Consider the following 24,273-nt stretch of genomic DNA (forward strand, 5'->3'; position numbering starts at 1 on the left):
TATTGAATGTTTGCACGTTCTTCTAATGCTTGGAAGGATTTTGGAGAAAATCCTCAGATTGTAACTTGTAAGATGAGTCTGCCATCTTAAAAGCTGGTTATGTGTAAATTTGATTATAGAAAGGTCTTCTAAAGTATTCAGGCCATATTTAAGGTAATGAAGTTTTGTTCCTTAATCTAATTTTGGCTTCCATCTGGAAGAAATTACAAATCCAAACCATGCATCATTTCATTCCTTAAAAATGTCTCGTACCTGCTTTACTGTCCTTGTGTGTGCCTTGGATCTGAGTGTGCAGCAGGACCGGGGGATGATGGAGCACCAGCCACGGGGGTCCCTCACCCACGCCAGCTGCAATGGAGAGGGAGAGGGGTTCCCTGCCACGCTGATCTTGGATCGCTGCCTTCCTCCACTGACTGCATAGGCCTATTGCTAAAGGGATCTGTTTTTTCCCTCTCCCCGTGTCAGGATTATGCACGATACTTCAACTGAGCTGTGTACGTCTGTCCCTTCTGACCGACCATCTTAATGTGTCTTCATACAGTCAGGGGTCCTGAGTAAGGTCTCACTGTGGTTGCTGTTGTCTCTGTGTGCTGGTGAAATAATGTTTAGAGATGAGTCCAGTACACATTCCCTGGTGGTACTGCGTTATTGAAGCATGTAATAAATTATCATTTCTGCTCCAAAGAGCTTGCAATTAATAGTTGAATAAAACGGGTTTGAGTGGAGTGGATATCACCTGGCAAGATTAAGAACTAAGCTTTTGAGTGGTACTAAGAAACTTTTTATTTTTTTAGGGAAACATATCTTTTATTGAAAAGGATATATTCTCTCTGAAAATAACCTTTTTGGGGGGGTGTTGGAATTTAGGAAGTCTAAGCATGGAGTTCACAGTTCAGTGAATTTTTGACCATTTTAATTCTACATTTTGTTCTAATCTAGTTTTAATATGCTAATGGACATAGTTTCTTCCCTTTCTGTTGTCCAGGCCACAAGATTTCATTGTCAGAAAGCTACTGGAGAAACTCAGCTTAAATTTTCTTGCTGCACTAGCTCAAGTCATTCTGTTCTCCCTGGTATTTGCACTGGTGCCAGTTGCATGGGTCGCCATGGAAGGTTAATGTTTGCTAACGGCAATTCTGCTCTGAGTTTATGGTGCAGTTATAAGACAACACCTAGTGAATGCTGGCTGACTGCAACCCACAGCATAATGCTAGCTCACATTAGTATCCTTGTATGTTCTCTCTGCTCATTCGTGCACTCTCGTTGTAAAGCCTTCCTTCTTTTTCTTCCTCCTGGCTGTCACAAGGCAATTTTGGGTCATTATCACAGTGTTTGATGAAAGAGTCGTATCTAACATGTACCTATTTCTTTTACAACAGATGGCCTACAACTATGAACATTGGTTCCACGGCGTCTGTATCTGAATGACTTTCTTTTCCTTTTCCCAGGTGCAGTAGAAAAAAAATGTTCTCCCGACTACGAGTAGCTGCCACTCCCTGTGCGATGGCATATCGCAGTGCACATACGAAAGAAAAAGGCAAGCCACTGATGTTAAACCCACGAACAAACAAGGTTGGTAGTGCATGATTATCAGATACCTTATCTTCATCCGGTATTCGTCCAATGGACCTTGTTCTGGGGTTAAACCACCTCCAGGAGGTGTACTGGGCCACAGCCAAAAAAGGGTACAGAAGATGGAGGAGTCAGTGATCATTTCAAGTTTACTACATGGATATCTACAGTACAAGGATTTCCAATAACACCTTCTGCTTCTGTCAGCCTTTGCTTCCCCTGGTTTGCTGTGGTTTACACAATCGATACTGCTGCTTCCTTGTGCCAAATGAAGAGAGGCTGATTTTTGCTGATTACTGGCTTAGTTTTGGGGCTGGTTGAATTGAAGTAAAGCTTTAGCAGATAAAGGGTCTTATTTCATAGTTTGCAAAAGTTAATTCTGAATTCAGTCTTGCTAGGGATAGAAAGCATCAGCCTCTCTGTCCTAGTCCTGGCTGTTTCCTGCAAGACTGTGACTTGGGACCGAGCCATATCAGTAAGAAACATCCCCGTGCAGAGAGTCGGACAGAGAGCATCTAAAAATAAGCCTTGAATGGAGCTAGCTGGGAGGTAGAGACGTTATGTTAATTCCATGCATTGGGAGGAACTTCTCCTAAGAAAGTAGGGTTTTTCTTCCTTCACAAAAATTTTCCTATTTCCACTACCCATCCCCAGTTTCTTTTTTTCCCAGAGTAGTAGTAGCCTTCAGGAATTTTGAAACAATTAATGTGTAAACTAAAACTAGTAAGAAATGAGGTGAGTGCTTTTGGTAGCTGATCCAAGATGTCTAAAGTGTCCAAGAAAAGTGACAAATCTAGCTACCTCTGACAGGGTATTTCATGAGCAAAGGAGCTATGGAAGCTGGACTTCCATGGTTTTATCCTATGTTTTTAATGTCTGGCACTTCTCTTCCACGTTCTCTGATTTTATTTTTTCCCCTCCACTTGAATATCCCCTTCACTGTAAATTTCCTTCCTTTTCTGCCCATGGCCCTGACTCCTCCTCTCCCCCTGTATTCTTAGCTCCTTCCCATGTCCCCTTTGCCTAGATGCAAAGCAGCATGTACTGCTATAAACTGGCCAGCTGGCAAGCCAGACGCATAACCCTGAGCCTTTCTCTCAGCAGAAGGACTAGGCTGGCTCTTTCCTCTGCATGGCTAAACCTTCCCATCTCCGCCCCTTTTCTTTTCTTTGTCTCTCTCTTTTGTCAGAATTAGAAGTTGGCCAGTGGGTTCAAAATATCTGGGGAGGATATCAAGGTAGGAACTGCAAGCTACATCTCCTTGTATCCTGCCCATAACTACAGGGAAAATTGCTCACGTTTCTTTTGGCAAAAGTGATTCCTCAGTGTTCTGAAAAGAAAGGAAGAAGGCACAATGTAGACTTGCAGTCATGTTTCTTACTGTTTCTTGTACGGTATAGCGTAGTTGAGATGCCTTGACACTGCATGAATGCAGGTTGCATATATAGAGAGCAAGCTGTAGAAATCAGAGACTGGCTGATTGCAAAAATGAAATTGGGGTGGCCATGTTGGGGAAGTAGAAAAGAATAGTTTGGTGTGATTTACTAAGGTCAGATTATCTTGAGACTTTTCTGAGCTATAAACACTTTGACATGCCAGTGGAAATTATTTCAAGCCCTGAAAGCTTTTCCAAGTGCTGATTATGCAACAGTGTTCAGAAACAAAAAACAATAGGTCATTTCTTATTGTTTTTGTAGTGGGAATATCTTTCTAATTTTTATTTTCTTTTAGGCCTGGAATTCTCTGGTGGACTGAGCACAATGCAGTATTTTTTATGGGTTTTTTTTGCGGAGTAGGGAAGAGCAGAGAGCTGCTTATTAATAGCAGTTGATTTTTCTTTTTTTTTTTAAAGTCTCCAAGAAAAGATACTTGTGAGAGGAAAAAACTTTCCACATTTGTTTGGCTCTGTTGTATCAGTCTATCATTAAGGCTGACACCTGTTTGAATGGATCTGTAAGCTGCTTAAGTGCTACTGCTTGATATTGGGTGCAGTATCTGTATAGAAATGTATTTTGGAACTTCAACAGAGAAATAAATGATTGACTAAATATGCAAAGTACTTTACCCTTTGTGTTTTTCTTGCCCACAGTGCCTCATGTGCATGTATATATATATATCATATACATATGGGCATGGATAAAGGGCTTTATCTCTTGCTGGCAGCTTGTTGAGATAGTAATTTTATGACTCATGTTTTAGTTGCTTATGTTTAGTTTTTACAGTCCCTATCAACTCTAAAGAACATTTGATCTCCTTTAATATACAGGGGCCCTAAAACAAGAACTGCAAGATGGCAGCGTCACTAACAGAAAACCACCCTTTCCCTTTGTGCAAATTAATCTGCTCTGGTTCTTTGCCATGGGAGTAGGTTTTTCTCTTACCATTTGTTTCTTTTCTTTTCTTTCCCATCCTTACCTGTCTTTTGCAGGTGCATGCTACACCTACATCAACTGGTTTGTTTTTTGGTGTTTGAAGGCCAGCTTTCAAGTGTTCACTGTCAGGGCAGCTCAGAAAAAGGTCATGAGCTATATCAGTAATGCCCTTGCTGTTGCAGCCAAACAATTGCAGAACATACTGTAACTGCATTGCTGCCAACCATGTATATTTACGATCTTCCATGATGTTTGATTTCTACTCTGTGACAGGGATTCAAATTACAGTTAATTGGTGTCAGGACCTTTTATTCTGCTGGAGATCCTTGCTGTGCCAAGGCAACGTTTTAAGCTTGTTGGGTACTTGGAACACTGTTAGGACAAACTCATTTGTTTAGTACTCTCAATTAAATTGTTACTTATATTGTGGTAATGCTTCGGATTCTCAGTCAAGGGCCAGAATTTCTTCTTCCAGCACAGAACAGATGATGCATGAGTAGGTGATCCCTGACCTTGGTGATGTCCATTCTGCCATGTAGAGTGGCATCAGTATGTCTTTTTCCTCGCTGGAAATATGTGACCTGTAACATTATTCATATGTTTGTTTTCTGTGTGCTTGCAGCAAATTTATGACTGAATAATTTGTGACACTTTCTGTGTTTTAGTTGGTGGTTTTTCTACCTCATGGCATCAATTCTTCTTGTTACTATCTGAGTGCGTGACTGTATTTTGTACAGTTGATTCCATTACCCCTTTTTCACTTACTCTGTTCCTCAATTTTGTTTGGTTATTTCATTTTTTAACATCATTCTCCTGTACTGACAATGCCTCCCAAATTTTTAGCTTCTGCAGATATCTTTAGAACATTGCATTAAACACACACACATTTGTATGTATATATATGCCTGGGCACATGTGCATGAGAATACATGATGAATTTCAAAATAAAATTCACTGAAGGGTTCACAAGTGGCAGTTTAATCCCAGGCAGATTCCTGAGGAACTGTCCCAGTGTCTAACTTCCATATGGGTGGTCATCTTTTCATATCTTCTATTTAGCTAGACCATTAATCACAGTTTCATCTGTATTAATTCCCAGCTTTTTTAGCCCGATTTATTTTCATCTATGCCTTACTGAATACTTCCAGAAACTCTTGACAGATTACCTTTGTTTAAAGAATCAGTTCTCTTAACAAAGATGTGACCTCCCTGACTTCTGGCAAATATCTGAGCAGTGTGTTTCCAATTCAGAATAAAAAACAAACAAAAACCCCAGCCCAAAGGTAAAGCTAGTTGGACAAAATAAATAGGATAGGACAAGAGAATGTGAAGAAAGATTGTGTGAACTTTAAGATCTAAAAGCATATGCTCCCTTTCCCCTTCCCCTGCTCTTTCTCACTGTGCTGGTTTCTGACACATTTGATTTCTTCTCTTTTAATACTTTTTAGACTCTTGTCAGTTGAGTTGAGCAGCCAGGGTGTAGAATACACAATGGCGGTCTACCTTCCAGGGGAAACCAGGATAAACAGGATGTGGAGATGTACTGCAAATGGTAATTGTCATGTTGCTAAGAAATGCAGTGCTTGAAATACTACCAGAAGTTTCTGATCAGTCGTGAATAAAGATCCTAGAAGGTGGGAAACTGATAGTGCACACGCACATACCCAGCCCAAAAGTACCACCACGAGTTTTGTGTCCTGCCCAACTGGTTTGGAGATGGAGGTTGCACAGCAATGCATCTTCAGCTTTTGTCAGCTTCCTTGAGATCTGAGTGCTTTTAAAGGGAATTAAATGTGGAAAGATGGAACTGTTTAATCTGTAACCCGCTTTTATCATCCCTCTGAAAAGGTGCCCTTAAGTGCTAAAGGTGGTAGGTAGTATTGCACCTCATTTAACTTAGATCAGCTATTCTGCTCAGGACTCGTGAGCTGCTGGGATGGTGGGTGGAGAAAGGAAGGAAGCTGTCTTGGTTTTGAAATGTTTTGGTTTCTTTCTTTTTATTGTAGGATTAATGCCGTTAAAGGAGAACAAAAGCAGTGGCATCTGCTTAGTTAGAAAAAATAGCAGTTTAATGAAATGTCTCTGAGGTGTTCAGGGATGCTATATGGTGTAGATGAACCATTTCAGTCATCATGCTCCTGATTTGCAATGTACAGCTTTACCATAACCGTTGTGCTTGGCAGCAAACCCTAGAGAGGCTGAATGACTTACTTGCTGGTGCGTAAAGGCTCTCTGTTTCTGACTTTTTCCCATTTTCTGCAAGGGAATGCTTTTAGGTGAAGCCACATCATTAGTAAATGAGAGTTACTGTGGGTTAGCTAAGTCTGGTTCAGCAGCCCAAGTGATTTACATCTGGTTCCACACATACAGAGGCGGTACAAGAACCGGTGGCATCTTTGCCTGCAGAGAGACTGAGGTCTTTAAAGGCTGAATAACCTGGGGAAGGTCTGGGTCATTTCACTGTTGAGCAGGGAGTAGATTGCTGTGCTGTATCAGGCACACCCTCCACTATATATACTATGCTGTTTCTGGAAGAATAAAGATATGAAATTGAGTTTAAAAAAATGAAGGGGGAAAGAAATCAAAGGAGATTTCCATATTCTACACTGCTCTCATTAAGACAGAGAAACTTTGAATCTACGGTTGAGATAGCAAATACACCTTTGATTCATATGAGTGAACTTATTAATTTGCAGTTGTGCAACAGTGAACTTTGTGATTTAGCAGAAGGAAGCAGAGTTAAGAGAAGCAGCCCACAATCCTATGTAAAATCTACTTTATTTTAAAAATGTTTATGACGCTACTTCAAAGCCTACGATATACTGCTGAATATGTTATAACAATGATTAGAAGTTGCATGAAAACCATTCGATTAAATCTTCCCTCTGAAGTAGGCTAACTCATTTTCCGAACAGTGGCACATTTGGATATATTCTGCATTTACATCTTTATCAGGGGCTTTGAATGTGTTGTTTGTTGTCAGCTGTCCAGGTTTTCAGAATGCTTGTGAGTATTTGTGGTGTCAAGTAAAAGTATCCCCTCCTGTATGTATACCTCCAAGCCTTTGCAGGTGGGGAAAAAATTATAACCACTAGTACTTCTCTGCTTAGAAACCTCTCAGTATTACTTAGTGGTGCTATAAAAATCATGCTTGCAGGATTCAGGTCTCCTGTTCACCTTCATGCAAAGTAAGCAACCAGAATTCTCATATGCTGGTATTTATAGCACCACTCACTTTGTGTAGCAGAGCCCAGTTGTTAGGGCTAAAGTGACGTCCCAGTGCCAGATAGTTTGTGGATTAAAGACACAGTACGTGGTGATTCAATGTGAGCTTGTCCTGACTGAAAAACTGTCAACACTTCATTTTACTTGCCCCCCCCCCCCTTTTTTTCTTTTTCCCACGGCAGTACGTTGGTTTTGTTGCAATAAATTTGTCCATGCGTATTAATTAATTCATCTGTGGTCTTTGAAGTGTGCTGGGTTTTCTCCTAGATGTGCTCCCTGCTTTGTCTATACTATCTTCGAAAGGACACTGAGCTGTAAAGAGGATTAAGGAAACTAATCGAAGTGAAAGTCAGTGCCTAACACTCAGAGAAAGGACACCTAGCACTGTGGGTCAAAGGAAACCAAAAAGTGACCCCTGTGACTTAAAACCCAAATCATTACAGTATTTAGGCATTTAATCCCAGTGGAAACCAGCGGGAATTTGGCCCTTAAGTAGGTGATGAGATCTTAAGTGCCTTTGAGAACATCAGTCCCGCTGCTGGGAATTGCTGAGTGCCTCCTGATTCACTGGAACCTGGTCACTGGTTCTGTCAGACTGTACTGGGCTTTATAAAATAAGGGAAAAGGCTAGGAAATTTGTAATACTGCAGCTCCTAGGCACACTAGTTTAAGGAAAATCTCCGTCCTGCGAGGTGCTGTATGGGGAGCAAGCCACAATCCCAAATCCAAAATGAGAGGCAGCTGGTGGTCATGGACAAAGATAATGAATGGAAATACAGCAAGTGGTGGAAGAGCTCTGGGTTTTTTACAGTGCTGCTCTGTACTAAACTTGTTCTGTTCTAGTTGGAATGAGGATTAAATTTCTGTATGGAGGCTGATGGCGTTCAGGTTCCTGAGTTAGGCCTGGGCAGAAATTACAGTGTCTTTTAATGTGGTAAGATCTAATTGTCACATAAATAAACAGCTGGAAGTACTTAGTGCCACTTAAAAATTCACTGTGTTTAATGTTATTGTAACTGCAGATACACTGAAAAACCAGGTTGCCTATAGACTGGAAAAAATGTGAGTAAACTCAATAAAAATGGGTAGCTGTTCTGCTTAGTACTAACCTCGGGGCTCCTTTGATATTATTAATGACCCAGGTAGTTTAAGGTCACTGGTTTCACTGTACAGGGAAATTAAGGAAAAGCCATGTCCCAGTGTCATGCTAATAGTGGAAATTAGAAATTAGGTAGACTTTATTTTTAAGGGACTTGAGAGTTTCTGATGGGGAGGATGTAGATTTTGCTAGTGAGATATTTCAGCTAGTTTAGAGTAAAATGTCAACGTAGCCAGTACAGTACCACTGAAGGGATTCTGGCCTTTGACATGCCTTGAACTAGTGACATTAGTGGCTTTACTGACCAGTGTTTATATATCTTCTGAAAAGAGGCTAAGCATTTTTTTTTCCTTCTTCTTAATATCTTAAATCTTCTGGCTCGCTTTTGTTTTTGTAGTGCCCGAAGTAACAGTCAAAATATTACAGATGTTTACCAGCTGTACTCAGCTGTGTACCCTAAATCACTTGCACTGCAAATACAGTTTATGTTGAGAAAGAGTTGTTTTAAAAAGGCATAAACTGCTGATGGTAACAAATTAGGGGGTGGTTAAGGAAAAGAGGAAGACAGCTGAGATGTGTGTTTGCATGGTTCACTTCCATGCAACTTTGGAAGATGCATTTACATTCCCAGAGAATCTTTGAATATTTCTTGTGAAGTATGCAGAAGTGAAACTGAAGTGGATTCTTTGCAGTATAGGAAAAAAAAATGTGGCATTCAATGTGTGTTCCTTGTGGTTTTTTTTCTCATGCCAGTGCTGCTTACTGGTTGTTTTATCAGTGAAAATTTTGGATTATTCAAATCAGTTTTCAGAAAAAATGGTCACGTGGCTAAAGTGACTATTACACCCAGCAAAAGACCAGCAGCCAGGGTAAAAAGTTCAGGAATAAGCTGTCATCTGAAACTTATTTACAGACAGTATTGGAAGAATACTTGAGAAAAACAATTGCATTAGGAAAGAAAAAAATGGTTTGCAAATGACTCTCAGATAGTAGAAAAAGGATATAAATTGAGTTCAGTATTTAATATCAAATCTACTACATGGAAGGTTGTCAGAAATATGAAGCATCAATCTATTTTAGGGTTAAACACTTAGAGTTTTTTGCAAAAAATATTTTCAAGAGTTTTTTGCAAAACACTGAAGTGTTTTGTTCTTTTTTTTTCTGGGAGTAGCTTGCTTTTAACTCTTAAAATATTTTATTACTTTAGAACATAGTATAGAATTAGTATGGAAAAGCAGGTGGACTGCTTAACTCAGTGTAGTCAAAACAATTGATATTCAAAACAATTGATATTCAATGTGATTCAAATAAGCAAAGAGAAAAATTATATAAAAACTATTAATCATTTTAATTATCCTTTTTCCTAAGGAGTAGTTTTATTGGTTATAAACCATTCACGTATGCTGAATTGCACTAAGTATAGCCTCTAAACTAGAGATCTTTTGTTAATGGGCATGCTTTCTACAAATATCTGTGGAAGTCTATTCAAATATAAGCAGGGGTGAAAATATGTAATAGTAATTTATGGTTTTTTTGTTCTAAAGTGGGAAAAATATTTTTTTCTTGTGATTTTTCTGATTGCAGAAGGAATTTGGAATGTAATTACAAGGCATAAAACAAACTTTAGAAAGCTTTTTTTAAAGCCTTTTTTTTTTGACTTGGCAGTAAGAAGCCGCTTCCAGCATGGGGAAATTTGAGAAAATGAGCTCTTGTTTTTTAATCTAGCTGCTTTAGTAGACAAAGGAAGTGTTGTTTATGAGCAGAACTGATCTTTCTTGTTCCTGTCTCTTTCAAAACATTACAACTAGCAGACCTTTCCCTTTCCAATTCTGCTTTTGCCCACAGACTGATGCACAGCCTTGGCACAGCAACGGCTTTCCTGGGTTTTCAGCTCCTGCGTTCCTAAATACTCATTTAATCATTCACTGAACTGACCTGATTGGATACAGTGAAGTAGGGAAGGTTTATCATTGCTCTTTTGGAAGTGGCAAACTTAAAGTGGGGTCAGTCATTGTCGGAAATGGGGTCAGCGCTTTGAGACAGGTTGGCTGTGAATCCGGGCTCGGATTAGTTAACGTTTTGCAAAGTTACGCCTAGGAGTTAACTGCCCCGTGAAGATGCCTGTCGGTCTCCGCTAGCAGATATCTCACAACTGGCTGTTTTGGGTAGTAAGTGAAAAGCCAGTTTTATTGAATGTTATTGTTAAATAATTCAAATTAGTATTTAAATAACAATAAATTAAACTCTTCATCCACCTTGAAACAGAGAAGAATGGAAATGATGGGCTATTTTTGCAGTTTAACTCCTCTGACACTTAATTTGTTACAAATGAGGCTTTTTGGTAGTAGAGAGCTACAGTTGAAGACAAATAGGTTAGTTCTAGCCCTAATTAAAAATGAAGGATTTGGGTGGAGTTGTGATCTCGATAGAAGCATTAGGGCAATTCAGTAGCTTTGGGATCTGGCTGGATTACCGAAAGTATGTAGAAAAAAGCAGCAAACGGAGCAATTCACATAAACTTCTGCAGACTAAATGTTACTGTCTGTGATTGTAGGGACCAGACCGGGTGACCCACATGTTCTTGGTCAACCTTATGTTCCTATGAAACAATTCAAGAAGCAGCTGTTATTTTACTTTTAAACCTTAGACTGTCTGCAGTGGGATGTCTTAGTCGTTCTCCAGTTTCACGGAGGAAAATGAAATCTGCCAAAGGGCTTGAGGACTCAGAGATGTGGAAAAGCTGTGGTCAGAAGGGATACCCACAAAGGACAAGGAGAACCCCAGCAGAGGCAGACATATCCAAACCCTGCCTGCTGTGGCACCTGCCATGAGAGAAGGATGCAGTGGATAGTGAGAAATGGCAGATAGAAATACATCATAAATAGAAATGCTAGAGGAAGAAATGCTAATTATTTCTCACCTCTCTTGTTTTCAGGGTATGGCCTTTACACTACATGAAAGACAAATGCTTGGGCTGCAAGGACTTCTACCTCCTAAAATAGAGACGCAAGACATTCAAGCCTTACGCTTCCATAAGAATTTGGCAAAAATGACTGACCCGTTGGAAAAGTAAGTACTCCTCTGGCCTTGTTCTGTCCCGCAAGTCAATGGAAATTGCTGTAAAACTTTGCACGGGGATAACCAAACAAGGTTTCTATGCCTCCACTGGGTTTTTCAGTTGTTGGAGGTTATTTTCACTTTGCACAGAAAACTGCTTTCCATCAATCATGCATTCATCATGTGGCTAAATGAGGTTGGGGAGCTTTTTTCTTATGTTCCATGGTCACAAGGTAGTGAAAAAGAACATGCACAAATTGGCCAGTTACAAAGCTGCACACCGTGCTGTAATACATAATGCGTATTTCTATAATACGTAAGATTCGGGTGGCAGGCTGTTAGAGCACAGAACTGTTAGGGGAGAGGAAGGGACGGCTAGCACATGCTAGAAAAATATGTGAGAATGAAAGTAAATTGAGGGTTTGATAATTAGGTATGAAAAACAGTGTTTATTATATACAGTAGTTACTGCTAGAAAGGAATTACAGGGTTAGAATTTTGAGTCTCAATGTGTAATTTTTTACATCAATCTTTTTTTTTGTTTAACCCACTGGTTTGTTGAAAAAAATGTGAAGGATTTTGATTTGTTTTTTTAGAATGGCATGTTTTTAGCATCCTGTTACTGTTTCCATATAAGCCTATGTATATCTGCATGTAAAAATATGCAGTCTCCTAAAGGCGAGAGGAGCGCTGGAATGGTTTGAGGCTTACTGGACCACATCAAAACCCTTTTGTTCTCATGAAAACCGAAAGATGACTTTTAAATCCACATCATGTCACTTGCTGATCGAAACAGTCATGTCATCTGTATTGGCAAAGTGCCTGGTTGCTGTAGCCTAAGATGGATCACTAATTCATTATCTTTATGTTGTTGGGTCAGCAAGACTGAATATGAATTGATACACGGTAGATTGGTAGCTAAATTTGCAAAAATGCAAGTTTAATTTACATACCTATGTAAGTCCTTCAAAATGAACTTTTTCTTAGGAGTTAATTTGTTTTACAACTGTGTTAATGTGACCTTTTCGTGGATGAAAAATTCTTTCATTAATAATTTCTTTTTAATAGTAATGAGACTCCCAGCTGCATCCTGTAATAAATCCATGGGTTATCTTTTGTCGCAGTGTATGTTTGTGCATTAACTTGTTAGCATGCGTGGTATGCAATATCCAGTATTTTTATTTCAGCTTTTTAGTACTGCTGCTCTCTCTTTTCCAACTTTTGTTTAGTGCTCAAAGCCCGACTTGAGTAGAACCAAGAATTTCATGAAGAAATAATATGAAGCAAGCTTGGTTTTTGCTTTGACATTTGTCACGTTTTAAATAAGTATAAATGTGAAACAGTAAATGTTTTTTTTTTCTTTTGCTTAATTTCAGGTATATCTACATAATGGGAATCCAAGAGAGAAATGAAAAATTATTCTATAGGGTATTACAAGATGATATTGAGCGGTTAATGCCAATTGTATACACACCAACAGTAGGCCTTGCCTGCTCCCAGTATGGACACATCTTCAGGAGACCAAAGTAAGAATAGATACACATTGCTGCTACCTTTATTACCATTTTCTCTGTATACTTCCCTGAGGTTTGGAAATGTTTTATTTCATTTTTGTTTGGATTCAGCTACACAAGACTTCTGCCAATTCAGGGCAGTAAAAGTTCATTAAATAATATCTCAAGACCCAGTTTACATTGGAAAACAGAACATCTGAAAACAGAATTGGTAAAGTGTCGCGTAAATAGCACAAGTGCAGGGCTTCAGCCCCATTTCCAGCTCTTCCTAGATGCCATACAGCTCTTTAATTCCGAGGAGAGTGCTGTGGCTTTCTCAGCTCTCAAAATCACATCTGGTGAGTCTGAGGATCTGTATCAGGACAGAGCATTTGGAGAAAGTGTAGATTGAAAGGGATTTCCAGAGGTCATCTGATCTCACCCTCTGTTCAAGAGGGGTAACTTCGGGTAGATTCGTTAGCTATATCCCCCTGCGCAACCCTGTACGCATCCTGCACAGAGGCAGAAACCCGAGTGCACACACACTTGTACAGCAGATTTGCTGGAGGAAGCTCGGGCTAACGGCAGCTCTGGCAGAATTGAAGCCGTGACCAACATGTTCCTGCTGGTGGCAAAAAAAAAAAAAAAATATCTCTCGCAGTGCTGGAGAGATTCTCACGATGCTCTGCAGAGCGGCACAGTGTGACATCTTGGGTGCAGGAGCAGCGTGTGAAGAGAGATGTTGGCAAAGCAGGAGGGGAGAGGCTTGACTCATGGTAGCTCAGCAGACTCCGTTGGGTGCAGGTAGTCCCTGTATTAAAGCTGTGCTACTAGGAGTCAGCTTTCAGTTATTCGGACACAGTAAGTATGCTTGCCTGGCATCTGGTTTGGGTTCAGCAGTGACTTCAAAACAACCATTCAGGTTATTAGCTCTGTGTTGAGGAAACCGGTTCAGACTGGCAGTCATTTCAGCTCATTTCCATGGTACTCTCACTGCAATTCAAAGTGTATTTCTAGAGCGCTCTTGCTTGAGGGCTTTAGTGGTGTGTGGAGGAAGGGCTAATCCTTCGCTGCCGTGAGGACTCGGCTGCGTAGTGTGGCTGCTGTGATGAAGACAGTAAGAAACTCACGGTTTTGCTCCTGATCTGGGGCAGGGGATGTGAAGGATGTACTCTTCGTTCTCACATACTTTCTTTCCTCTTCCACATCTCTGTATGCGTTATATACCGGTTTGAAAACTGTCCCCCTCTAGAAGTTGTCTGTATGAGAAACAGCAGCATGGACTGCAACTCAGGATGTGCCCCTTTCTTTCTGAGAATCAGCACTTTCCAAGCGTTGGTAATTTATCTGTTAACCATGTCTGCTGAGCCTTTCATGCCCCCTTTCCTCTAACAGAGGAACAACAGAGGACTTGCTCGAGCAGAAGAAATACAGACACTTCTCATCATCTCTGCTCCTTTCTGCTCCTTTGCCTCCCCTCCCGTGTTCCCATGGAGGACCACTCCGCAGTGGGAAGCGCTGTTCTCCTCCTGGTCTTGGAGAAGACAGTATGCTCAGTCCCTGTCTTTCTCTTCTTTTCTTTTCCCTCCCCTCACCTTGTGTAATGTCATGAACGGAGATTCACTAAGGTAAAGCCAGGCTTAGGATCATGTTCCCTTCTCCTTACAGTGGAGCGTAGATCCTGTCGTGTCTGACGCTAACACCAGAGGTGTTTTGCCCTAGAGGAGTACTAAAGGTGAATATCTATAGTAGTGTAAAATCCAGGTAGCATCATGAAAAGTATTTTCCCTGTGTTATTAGAGTGTCAAAGTAGCTGAATAAACTTGTGTATTAGAAATTGTCCATTGAGTGATTTATGTCAGTGATTGCAACACCTTCAATTTTAAGAAAATTGTACTGTTTGACATTTAGTTTTACAAAGCAAGGTGAAATTTCTAATTGCCACCTATAAAATATTTCTGCTTTGTTTTTTTCTTTCAGAGGATTATTTATTTCTATCTCAGACAGAGGCCATATAAGGTCAATTGTGAACAACTGGCCAGAGAACGACGTTAAGGTACTGCCACTGTATAATTTTTTTTTCTAGTTGTTATTTAATCTCAGTTGAACTTCTTAAGATTTGTTAGTATTTGGTGGAAATGTAAATACTAAATAATGCATCCTTGGCTGTTTCATGATGATGGCAAAATACAGCTAATGAAGATAATGTGTATCTTGAAGAGCGGTGTTTTATCCTAAATATGAGGTTTATGGTTTGAGTAAACAGTGACGATGAGAACTAGACTTGCTGACCTTTTTATTTTACTTCATTATTCCACCTTTTGGGGAGGTATTGGGGGATGCACCTCTGGGTCTTACTTATTGTGTTACACAGCAGTAGGAGAGGTGATCTTATCCTCTCATTAGGACACAGAAGTGGTAGTTGGGAGGCCCAGATTGCCATTAAATCCTGTATGACCCAGTCGGATTGAGAACCACAAGGGGAGATAAGGTGAATGATACTTACACAAACTTCTTGATGTCTGGATTTACAAGTGGAAATCATAAACCTAAGTCGCAAGCTGCAGTTCCACACGGCAGCTTGGATCCTTCCCACTTAGCTTTCAAGGATTTTGGGCAGTGGGTTTCAGCAAAGAAAAAGGAGCATAGCAGATTCTAACATTAAGCGTTACTGTTTCAAGTAAAATATTCCTTGTAATCTTTTCCTTGTTTTGTTGTGCAAACATACCTGAATTTTTGCCTGGAAAAAAACCCAACTGGTATTGCTTTCAACTTTATAAATTTCAGTGATCATATATAATTTCACCTCCTTTTGTTTTCAGGCTGTTGTCGTCACTGATGGAGAAAGAATATTGGGTCTTGGAGACCTAGGTGTGTATGGGATGGGAATTCCAGTAGGAAAACTGTGTTTGTATACAGCCTGTGCAGGAATACATCCAGATAAATGCTTGCCTGTGTGCATCGACGTTGGAACTGATAATACAGTGAGTTTGACTGAACTTTGCCTGCCATAAGTTATCCCTATGAAAAGTATTTATTTAAGAGTATTTAGTACTATAAGAGAAGATTTTTATTTGAGCACTTTTATTTAAGATAAAACCAAGTATTTTTATGTAAGGGTAAATGATTTGGAATTCACTATACAGTTACATATCAGTGATTGAAAAACATGAGTTTATTTGTCAGTGAAATGGTACATTTGGAAGTAATTTGAATGCTGGAACACTGTAAAATAGACAGTCAGGTTGACCTGACTTTTAAGAAGCTGGAAATGTGAATCAGATTTATTAAAGCAGTTTATTGTTCACGGTATTGATTTGTTCCATTTTAAAAGCAGCCATCACCAGTCTCAAGTGCCAGCTGAAATTACTGAATGTAGATATAGACTGGAGGCAGTTACAGTGGCTATATAAATGCGGTTATCTTTGGTGTGAAATGTGTTACTGTGAACTCTGGAAAGTGTATATTGAGGAAGTGATTCATCCTGCTGCTGTCTTTGATTTATTCTTTTTCAGACACTCTTAAAAGATCCATTTTATATGGGCCTATACCAAAAAAGGGATCGCTCACAGGTCTATGATGACCTAATTGATGAATTTATGGAAGCCATTACAGACAGGTATGACACTGAATATGCTGCACAGAAGTATGGCCAAAACTGGCAAAAAACCCGCTGTAACACACTGTCCTTGAAACAGTCATTTAAGTAATAAGGATAGGACTAGAAGTCAAGAAACACAGCTGTATTTCTGGTTCTGTAGAGATTTTCTCTGTGACCTGGAACATGCTGCTTGTACTTATCTGTTAAATATGCACAGAATGGAGATGGAACTATTTTAAGCAGTGAAAGGCCTGAAGACATCTTCTTTCCAAAGATAATTGATTACGTGCAGGATTTTTATTAAAAGGATTGTATTTCTTTATGTGTCTAGTGATAGGAATATTTGCCATGTTCTGTAGGTATGGCCAGAACACACTTATCCAATTTGAAGACTTTGGAAACCACAATGCTTTTCGGTTTTTAAGAAAATACAGAGAGAAATATTGTACCTTCAATGACGATATTCAAGGTATACCCTTTGTTTATTTTCCTTAATGTATATACACAAACTTTGCCTAAAACCATAGTCTGCCATGTAGATCTGTTCAGCTCACCTTAGATTTGTACTGCTTTTACAGGGACGGCTTCAGTGGCCTTGGCAGGACTGCTGGCTGCACAGAAAGCCACTGGTAAACCACTTGCAGAGCAGAAGGTGCTGTTCCTTGGAGCAGGAGAGGTGAGTTCTCTTAAGGGCTCTAGAGCAACAAGAGACTTAACTGTGTATTTTCTGGTTCTGTAGGACTCATGGAGATTCACATTGTCTGAATTCCATTGCAGAACTTTTTATATAAGGCCAGCTGAAACACATTAACAGAAGGGACTACCTGCTTAAAGATGACCGTTTGAAAGGTGTTTAACATTTGCAAGGACGCAAGTTTTTCACTTTCTTACATGGACTTGAAAAAAACATCAGGGACTTGTCTGTAGTTGAAGGGGAATTTACCATAAAATTATGATTTAGTAAGAAGGAGGGTAAGAACATCTTGTTAATTTTTATAGCATTGGAGAGAAGTACACGGTGGTTTTCTTAGCAAGTTAAATCAGTGGCTATTTGCAGCAGACACTACTTAGTTACTGGGGCAGCAGTGTCAGGACCAGCACCATGCTTCTTGGTATATCAGCAAAATTGCTTCTATGGTGATGACAAAATAACTTAATTAGCTGAAAATTTCTCCAGCTGGGGAAGGTCCTGATTGCAGTAATTGGCCAATGTTGTGTTGTTGCCTGAGCACTGAGCCCTGCTCTGCACTTCCCTCTACCTTATTTCTCCTGCCAGACTTAGCAGCATGTGCTGTGAGCCAAGAGAAGGGACATGGAGGGAAGCACTGCCAGCATCTACTTTCTGCCCTTTGTCTGCAAGGCCTTTATCACAGGCAGCAGAGGCAGAGAGAGGTTCTGAAAGCACTTGGGCACAAAACGCTACACCATGGTTTCTTGGCAGGAGGGCTGCAGCACTAACTTGTTCTTACTGTCTGGTTGGGCTGCTTTATTGTGGCTGCTGAACTGGTACAGGCAGGGGGGCACAGTACCCAGAAGAGCTGCCTCTCTCTTTTGCTTGAAGATGCGACACTCTTGATCCCAGGAGTCTGCCCCCGTCTAGGCAAACATTGCTTGTGTTTCTGAGCTTACTTACTAAATTATTTTTGTGGGGATTTTGAATAGGGTGGTGTTTGTGATGACAGACCTCTTTTGTGACTTGTTAAAAATCAAAGTCCTTTTATCCACAAGGCCGCCCTGGGAATTGCAAACCTCATTGTTATGGCGATGATGGAAAGCGGTGTTTCTGCTGAGGAAGCCTATAGGAGAATATGGATGTTTGACAAATACGGTTTACTGGTTCAGGTAGGGGAGCGCCATGCCTTGAAATACCACTATACAGATGGCCAGTGCTCAACGTGTCCTTCTCACAGAAAGAATCAACTTTTTACCTATAGGGCCGAGAACAAAAGGTAGATTCCAATCAAGAACCATTTACGCATCAGGCTCCAGAGCAGATACCAAAGACGTTTGTAGAGGCAGTGAATGTACTTCGGCCTTCAGCTATCATTGGTAAGTAAGGTTATTTTTGTTTCTGTGTTTCCATCATTCGGTTATTTGCTGCATTTAATTTGCTAACGTGGCTCCAAGGAGGTTGGTGACAGTGATCTGTGTTTCTGCTGGTGTAAAGAAGATGAAAATGTGAGGTCAGTTTGCTGCTTGAAAATACACTGAGCTGCAGGTTAGCTCTCAGTGCATCCTTCATTGCAGCTGCGGTGCTTCTTCTGCATCTTGTATCCTTTTTAACTGCTTCCTCTAGTCCTTGTCCAGCTGGTGTTGGACCTTTCTTAGAAAACTCTGAGCACATTCTCAGAGACTGCATGGCCACAATGAACTGACACTGTAATGAAGGGCACTAAGATTCAGGAAGACAAAAATATAACTTTTTTCCAGACACATTCCCTACACCAGCAGCAAGGGAGAGAGCAGTCACAAACACTGCATTTTCTGCTTTACAGGACTTCCCTAACTTCAGTAGTTTTTGTTTGGGGGTTTTTTCTGACCTTCCTTCCCCCAGTCAGCTTCTCTGGCCAGAATCTGCCACCAGCATGGTGTGAAGGAGCTGTTTCATACTGCAGATCACCAATACCTGTTAGGTCCCTGACATGTGTAGGTATTGATTTATAACTGTGGCTGTCTGCAGAGGTCAGATGGGATTACAGGTATTTCCTGGTACAACTCTGCAATTTCCTTTGCACATGATTTATTTGGAAAAGAAAAGTTTTTTGGCTGAGTAGCTACCCTGAAGTTTGTAGCCAGCATACAAATGTACACCATTTTTATGTATTGGTACCTATGTGTTTGGGTGTGGTCAGAAATACCTGTATCAAGGGAATGCGCAGTTAACACCCAGCTAGGATGAATCATCTGTGAAGAACCTGGAGTTCCCACTTGCTTATGGAGGGCAGCGATAAGTGTTCTTTACACAGATCAGTACAAAAAGTCATGTCAAATAGGCTTTTGGAACACATTAATTAGATGTTCCTGTGAAAATGAGAATTTTAAGCAGCCACTAACAGAGCAGTGCCTGGTTTCCATCTCCTGCTGCTAAAAAAGCCTGTGATTCTTTGCTCTGAGTGGGAGACTTCAGGGGTGACGTGAACTTAATCTACAGTCATCTGCCCTGAGGCAGTCAAGTATTGATTCTATTTTTATGTGTTTCCGTTTACTTCAGGAGTTGCAGGAGCTGGGCGGCTCTTCTCTCAGGATGTGATCAAAGCAATGGCCTCTATCAATGAGCGACCCATAATATTTGCACTAAGTAACCCTACAGCGAAAGCTGAATGCACAGCAGAGGAAGCATATACGTTAACAGAGGTATGTAACGTTTAGAAATGTTGACCTATTGGCACTTAGTGATATTGCTGCTTACTGAGTGTGAGAATGCAAGAACTCAAATTATTTTATTATTACTTGGACTTACTGACATAATAATGCAGATCTTTCTTGTCTTCTGGCAAAAGTAAATGGCGGTGATTTGAAAAGAATTCTTGATTTTTAAATAATGACATTCTGCAAAGCTTAAAATAGCCTAAATCTTGTTAGACTTTTTAAAAGAATGACCACTAGGTACTGTTTCACAACTTTGATCAATTAACAGTTTCCCACCATGCTTTTTAATTATTTGGGGTTTTAAAGAAACATCTTATGTTAACATCGTAATAGAGACTAGGTGCAACCTTTAAAATGTAACGGCTGAGTGAAGTCCTTAAAGCAGGTAACGTCCCTTCATCAGTCCAGGAATTCTGTTTTGCACTCAGTCATTTCCTAGTGTCTGCAGGTCAGAACTCGTATCACTAACAGTGACCCATGAAGACTTGTGCTTCCAGTGCAGGAGTCGGTGGTGGCCCTCTATCCTCGAGTTCTGCTCTCGCAACGCTGGCACCACCAAACGTTGAAATGAGTGAACGAAGACTAAACACACCTCATTCTGCACTGTTACCTCAAAGCCATGACACTGTGGGGTGCTTGCAGGGGGTTGGAGGTTGGGGTTTTGGGGTGGTTTTTTTAACAACACTATCACCAGTGCATCCAGAACTTGGTTTTGCCTTTAATGAAGCAAGTCTTCTATCCTTCTGCACAACTTCTTATATAAAACTAATCATCTTTGAAGAGAGCCTGAGGGAAAGGAGGTGAGGGCAAGGGAGCATCAGGCAGACACAGTGCTGGCTTTAACACTTTGAACTGGCTGGTAATGCCTTCCCTTTACATGGTAGACTCCAGCTTGCTGTGATCTCTCCCCTGTCCATAGGGCCTGCCTGTAGACTTCAGGGGTGGGGTTCTCGAAAAGACTTCTTTTTTTTTGTTTGTTTTTTTTTTTTTTTTTTTTTTTTAAATACAGTCCCAAATCAAGTGACTCATATGTGAAAATGAGTGGGTGGAGATCTTTCCTTGTTTCTTGATGCAGAACAATAACTCCTTCCTTCCACTGTTAGTGTGGCTCAGTTTCCAGCAGTACAACGTCACTGGTGTTAGCTTCACACAGGGAAGGGTAGAACTGCATCATCTCCAGTTGGCACGCAGATTCTCCTCCGTGTTACTAGGCCCATCAGCTTGGAGGGAACTCTTGCTACAGAGATTTGCAGGTCCAGAGTGAGCCCTAGGCAGGAATTACAGCCTCTGAACAAAATCTAGACCTTAGCTTTTAATAGTAAATGAGAACGCTTTTAAACAAAGATGGTTTAATATCTCTCGGGTATCTTGCATTAGCCAGAATAGTGAGTTGGGCCATGTTTCAGTATAGAGAATTAAATCCCAATATCTTGGATAGAAAGTGAACAAGAGTTAGTTATACAGCCAAGCCTTTAGCTGGCATAAATAAATGTAAAAACTACTGGCATCTCTGATGGCTGAAGGAGGCCAGAAGCACTATTAGAGGGAGAATCAGCCTAGTTTTTGCTTTCACTTTTTATAGAATATCAGCAGAGCAATAGATGTTTTAAGGGAAGAGGCTCACTTGTTCCCCCTGGCTGTGTGTTGAGTCCCAAGGAGTTGGACCTCAGGGTAGTTGTTGCTATCAGATGCAGAAGCAAGACAGTGCTGGTTACATTCAGGTGTGGTAATGTGTCTTCACTGAAGTAGCTGTATGATCATAGTGCTATTTTAAAAGTTTGTGCCAAATGGAGAGAGGATTTATAGTTTTTTCTGGTATTGGATCCATATGTCTTTTTATTTGTCCACATGTCCAAATAAATATTACTGGTCAGTAAATGAATGGGTGTAATTTTATTCCAGTCCTTATTAATAAATTTTGTAATGTTTCTGGCTCTTTAGACTTTTCTCCATATCTGATGTTTGTTTTCATAATGCTCTTTAGTTTTCTGAAATGTACTCAATTTACCCATAGTTTGCCCTTCAAAATGTGTAATATTTTTCCCTTCAAGATACAGTAATTACTAGAAAATCCTCTGTGACTTTACTTACTTTGTTGTTTAACTAACGAAGTTTGTCAGGCAATTAGGGGTCAGAGCTGTTAGCCCCATGTGTCTCCCGGCCTCCAGAATAGCCTAATCCTGGTTGGTGTGAAATCTTAGGCTAAACTAGCAAGTCAGTAAAGAAATGAAGGTATCATTGCTAACCTTTTATTCTTTATTCTTTTTCCACTAGGTGGCACCTGTAAAAGCACGTTAGTGCCCTCTGCCACTGTGTATTGTGGGGGCTTTTGTTGTGTTTTATTTTCATTGTCTTTTGGTCCTGTCCTCAAATGCATTCATATGTTTTGCTCCATGCACAAAAAGGCTATTATCATGGGTATGCCCTAACATTCAAACATAGTTCCTGAGTCTTTAGCTTCTTTGTTAATTTGTTCTCAAATGTAGTGGTCCTGGGGAGCCTTAAATATTTTAAAATCATGTTTTAAACCTGTTACTCAAAAGAAAGTCAAGATTTTTTGCTTACAGGGGTTTTACTGCTTGAGGAAAGGGTCATTTATCTGGAGAGTATATTTCACACTCCAAAGTCTGTATTTATTTTAATATTTCGGGCAGATTAAAATCCTTTTCAAAGGAAGGGTAAGCAAACTGCATTATTTACTCCTCTCGGAGCTCTCAGCAATAAAACTATGATACAGCAGTTCCTCCCTTCACCCTCCCACCCATCAGTAAACAAGTGCCCTTTTGTTACTGGACTTCTATTTCAGTCTTCTTTTGGAAGTGGCCATTATTAGCTGTCTTTGTACAGTCCTGACAGTGCTGGGTCCTGGCTTGTGGCCATGGTTCCTGATACATCGTAATGGTTATAATAATGGTTAACACACAAGTACTTTATTCTGTGTGTGAGTAGTTCCTCTAAGTCATAGCTGTCTTAAAGAACAATGAATGATAAAACAAATAGATTGCTTCCATTCCTTAGAAAGCTGCACGATTCAATGTGTATGCTTGCCTCTTTGGCTTTCCAGATGTTTGCTGCAGAAACATTGCATTTTCTGCAGCTGCAGAAACATGCAGATGCTTACTGATCCTTGTATCTGTTCCAGGCCCTGCTGGAAAGGGTGGGTTTGGTTGTTGTCATTCTGGGATTGTAGAAATTCAGTCAGCAAGGGATTTAAGTATGTGCTTGACTCCAGTTGCATTCAGTAGGGCTGTTTGCCTTTTTGCATTTGGCTGCATGCTCGAGTACCTTCCTGACTCAGTCCTAGAGCTGACTGGGAGCTGTAGGACTCTGGTGTCCCTGTATTTCATAATGACTGCATTGCTCCATACTGTTGGCTTTTCAGAAGCTGCCTGAGTGTGATTACTCCTCTGTTTAACAGGGCCGTTGCTTGTTTGCCAGTGGCAGTCCCTTTGAGCTGGTGACTCTGAAAGATGGAAGAACCTTCAAACCAGGCCAAGGAAACAATGCTTATATTTTTCCAGGTAATAAATAGAACTGTCTTCTCTTAATCTTTAAGACTAGGCTATTGGCACCTCTTCTTGGTGCCTCTTGCTACACTAGGCACAGTTAGTGAAGCAGCATGAAGAGGTGATACCAGCATTTAAATCTGAGAACAAAATCAGAAGAATGAATGAAAGAAAAATCAGTTAGGGATAGATGTTAGGCATGTGCAGCTACATATGCAACATGCTCACAGTGAGCTCCCCCAACTGTGTATTTCTAAGAAAACAAAAGGGTGTTATTAAAGGTGTTGAAAGCTGCTGCGTTATGGGTTCTTCTCCTTGTTCTGGGGGGAAGGAGAAAATAAGTGTCAGTGTGTTTGTCTTGAAGTTACGTCTGCGCAAGTGAGGGTACAAAAGAAGCACTAGGGATATTTCTCTGCCTTCCCCCTTCTCTCCCTTTCCTCCCTGAGCTCCTAAGCTCCAACCCTTTGTCAAAAGCCACCTATTACAGTAAATGACTAGCACACATGGTAATAGTTTTGTGAATGTGCATAGAAAGCTAGGGGAAGATTTTTAAAAATAACATTCTAGATGACTCGCAGCTTCTCGGCAGCAGGCTGCATATTATAAAACGATGTGGCCCTAATTGGCAATAATTTTATTGTAGGCGTGGCTCTCGCTGTGATCCTCAGCAGTGTTCGACATATTAGTGATAAGGTTTTCCTAGAGGCTGCTAAGGTAAGTGTGGAAGCAGAGTAGGCTGTGGCTTCTGACATGATGGTGGATGACATGGTGGGCAATTTCTCAAATCTTGCTCAAACTCTATGGTTTCCTGTTTGATTTCTGTTGGTTTTATCCCTCCCCCATGGGAAAAAAAAAAAGGATTTTGATCACACAAAATTGTGAAAAGTATCAGCTTCCATTGCAAATTTAATTTTTTCATCCAGAAACCAAACACCCAAATAGGAAATCTGTCCATGTGTAAATTGCCTCCCAGCCTCAT

General features: G+C 40.4%; 1 protein-coding gene across 7 annotated transcripts in view; it reads left to right on the forward strand.

Moving 5' to 3' along the window:
• Positions 1–24,273, forward strand: part of ME2 (malic enzyme 2, NAD(+)-dependent, mitochondrial) — a 36,593-nt gene that overhangs the window by 6,070 nt on the left and 6,250 nt on the right. For 5 of the 7 annotated variants that reach the window (XM_010583027.1, XM_010583025.1, XM_010583024.1 and 2 more), the window contains 13 exons: positions 1,449–1,572; positions 11,204–11,337; positions 12,702–12,851; positions 14,799–14,874; positions 15,641–15,802; positions 16,334–16,437; positions 16,779–16,888; positions 16,998–17,095; positions 18,148–18,261; positions 18,354–18,468; positions 19,631–19,773; positions 23,207–23,309; positions 23,938–24,008. In XM_010583027.1, the coding sequence (XP_010581329.1) occupies positions 1,465–1,572; positions 11,204–11,337; positions 12,702–12,851; positions 14,799–14,874; positions 15,641–15,802; positions 16,334–16,437; positions 16,779–16,888; positions 16,998–17,095; positions 18,148–18,261; positions 18,354–18,468; positions 19,631–19,773; positions 23,207–23,309; positions 23,938–24,008 (1,488 nt within the window). In that variant the 5' untranslated portion in view covers positions 1,449–1,464. The remainder of the gene's footprint in view (positions 1–1,448; positions 1,573–11,203; positions 11,338–12,701; positions 12,852–14,798; positions 14,875–15,640; positions 15,803–16,333; positions 16,438–16,778; positions 16,889–16,997; positions 17,096–18,147; positions 18,262–18,353; positions 18,469–19,630; positions 19,774–23,206; positions 23,310–23,937; positions 24,009–24,273) is intronic. The other 2 variants (XR_775354.1, XM_010583028.1) reach the window with 2 other exon arrangements.

Source organism: Haliaeetus leucocephalus, unplaced genomic scaffold, assembly GCF_000737465.1.
Source record: "Haliaeetus leucocephalus isolate CR32 unplaced genomic scaffold, Haliaeetus_leucocephalus-4.0 Scaffold866, whole genome shotgun sequence".
NCBI classification, from domain to species: domain Eukaryota; kingdom Metazoa; phylum Chordata; class Aves; order Accipitriformes; family Accipitridae; genus Haliaeetus; species Haliaeetus leucocephalus.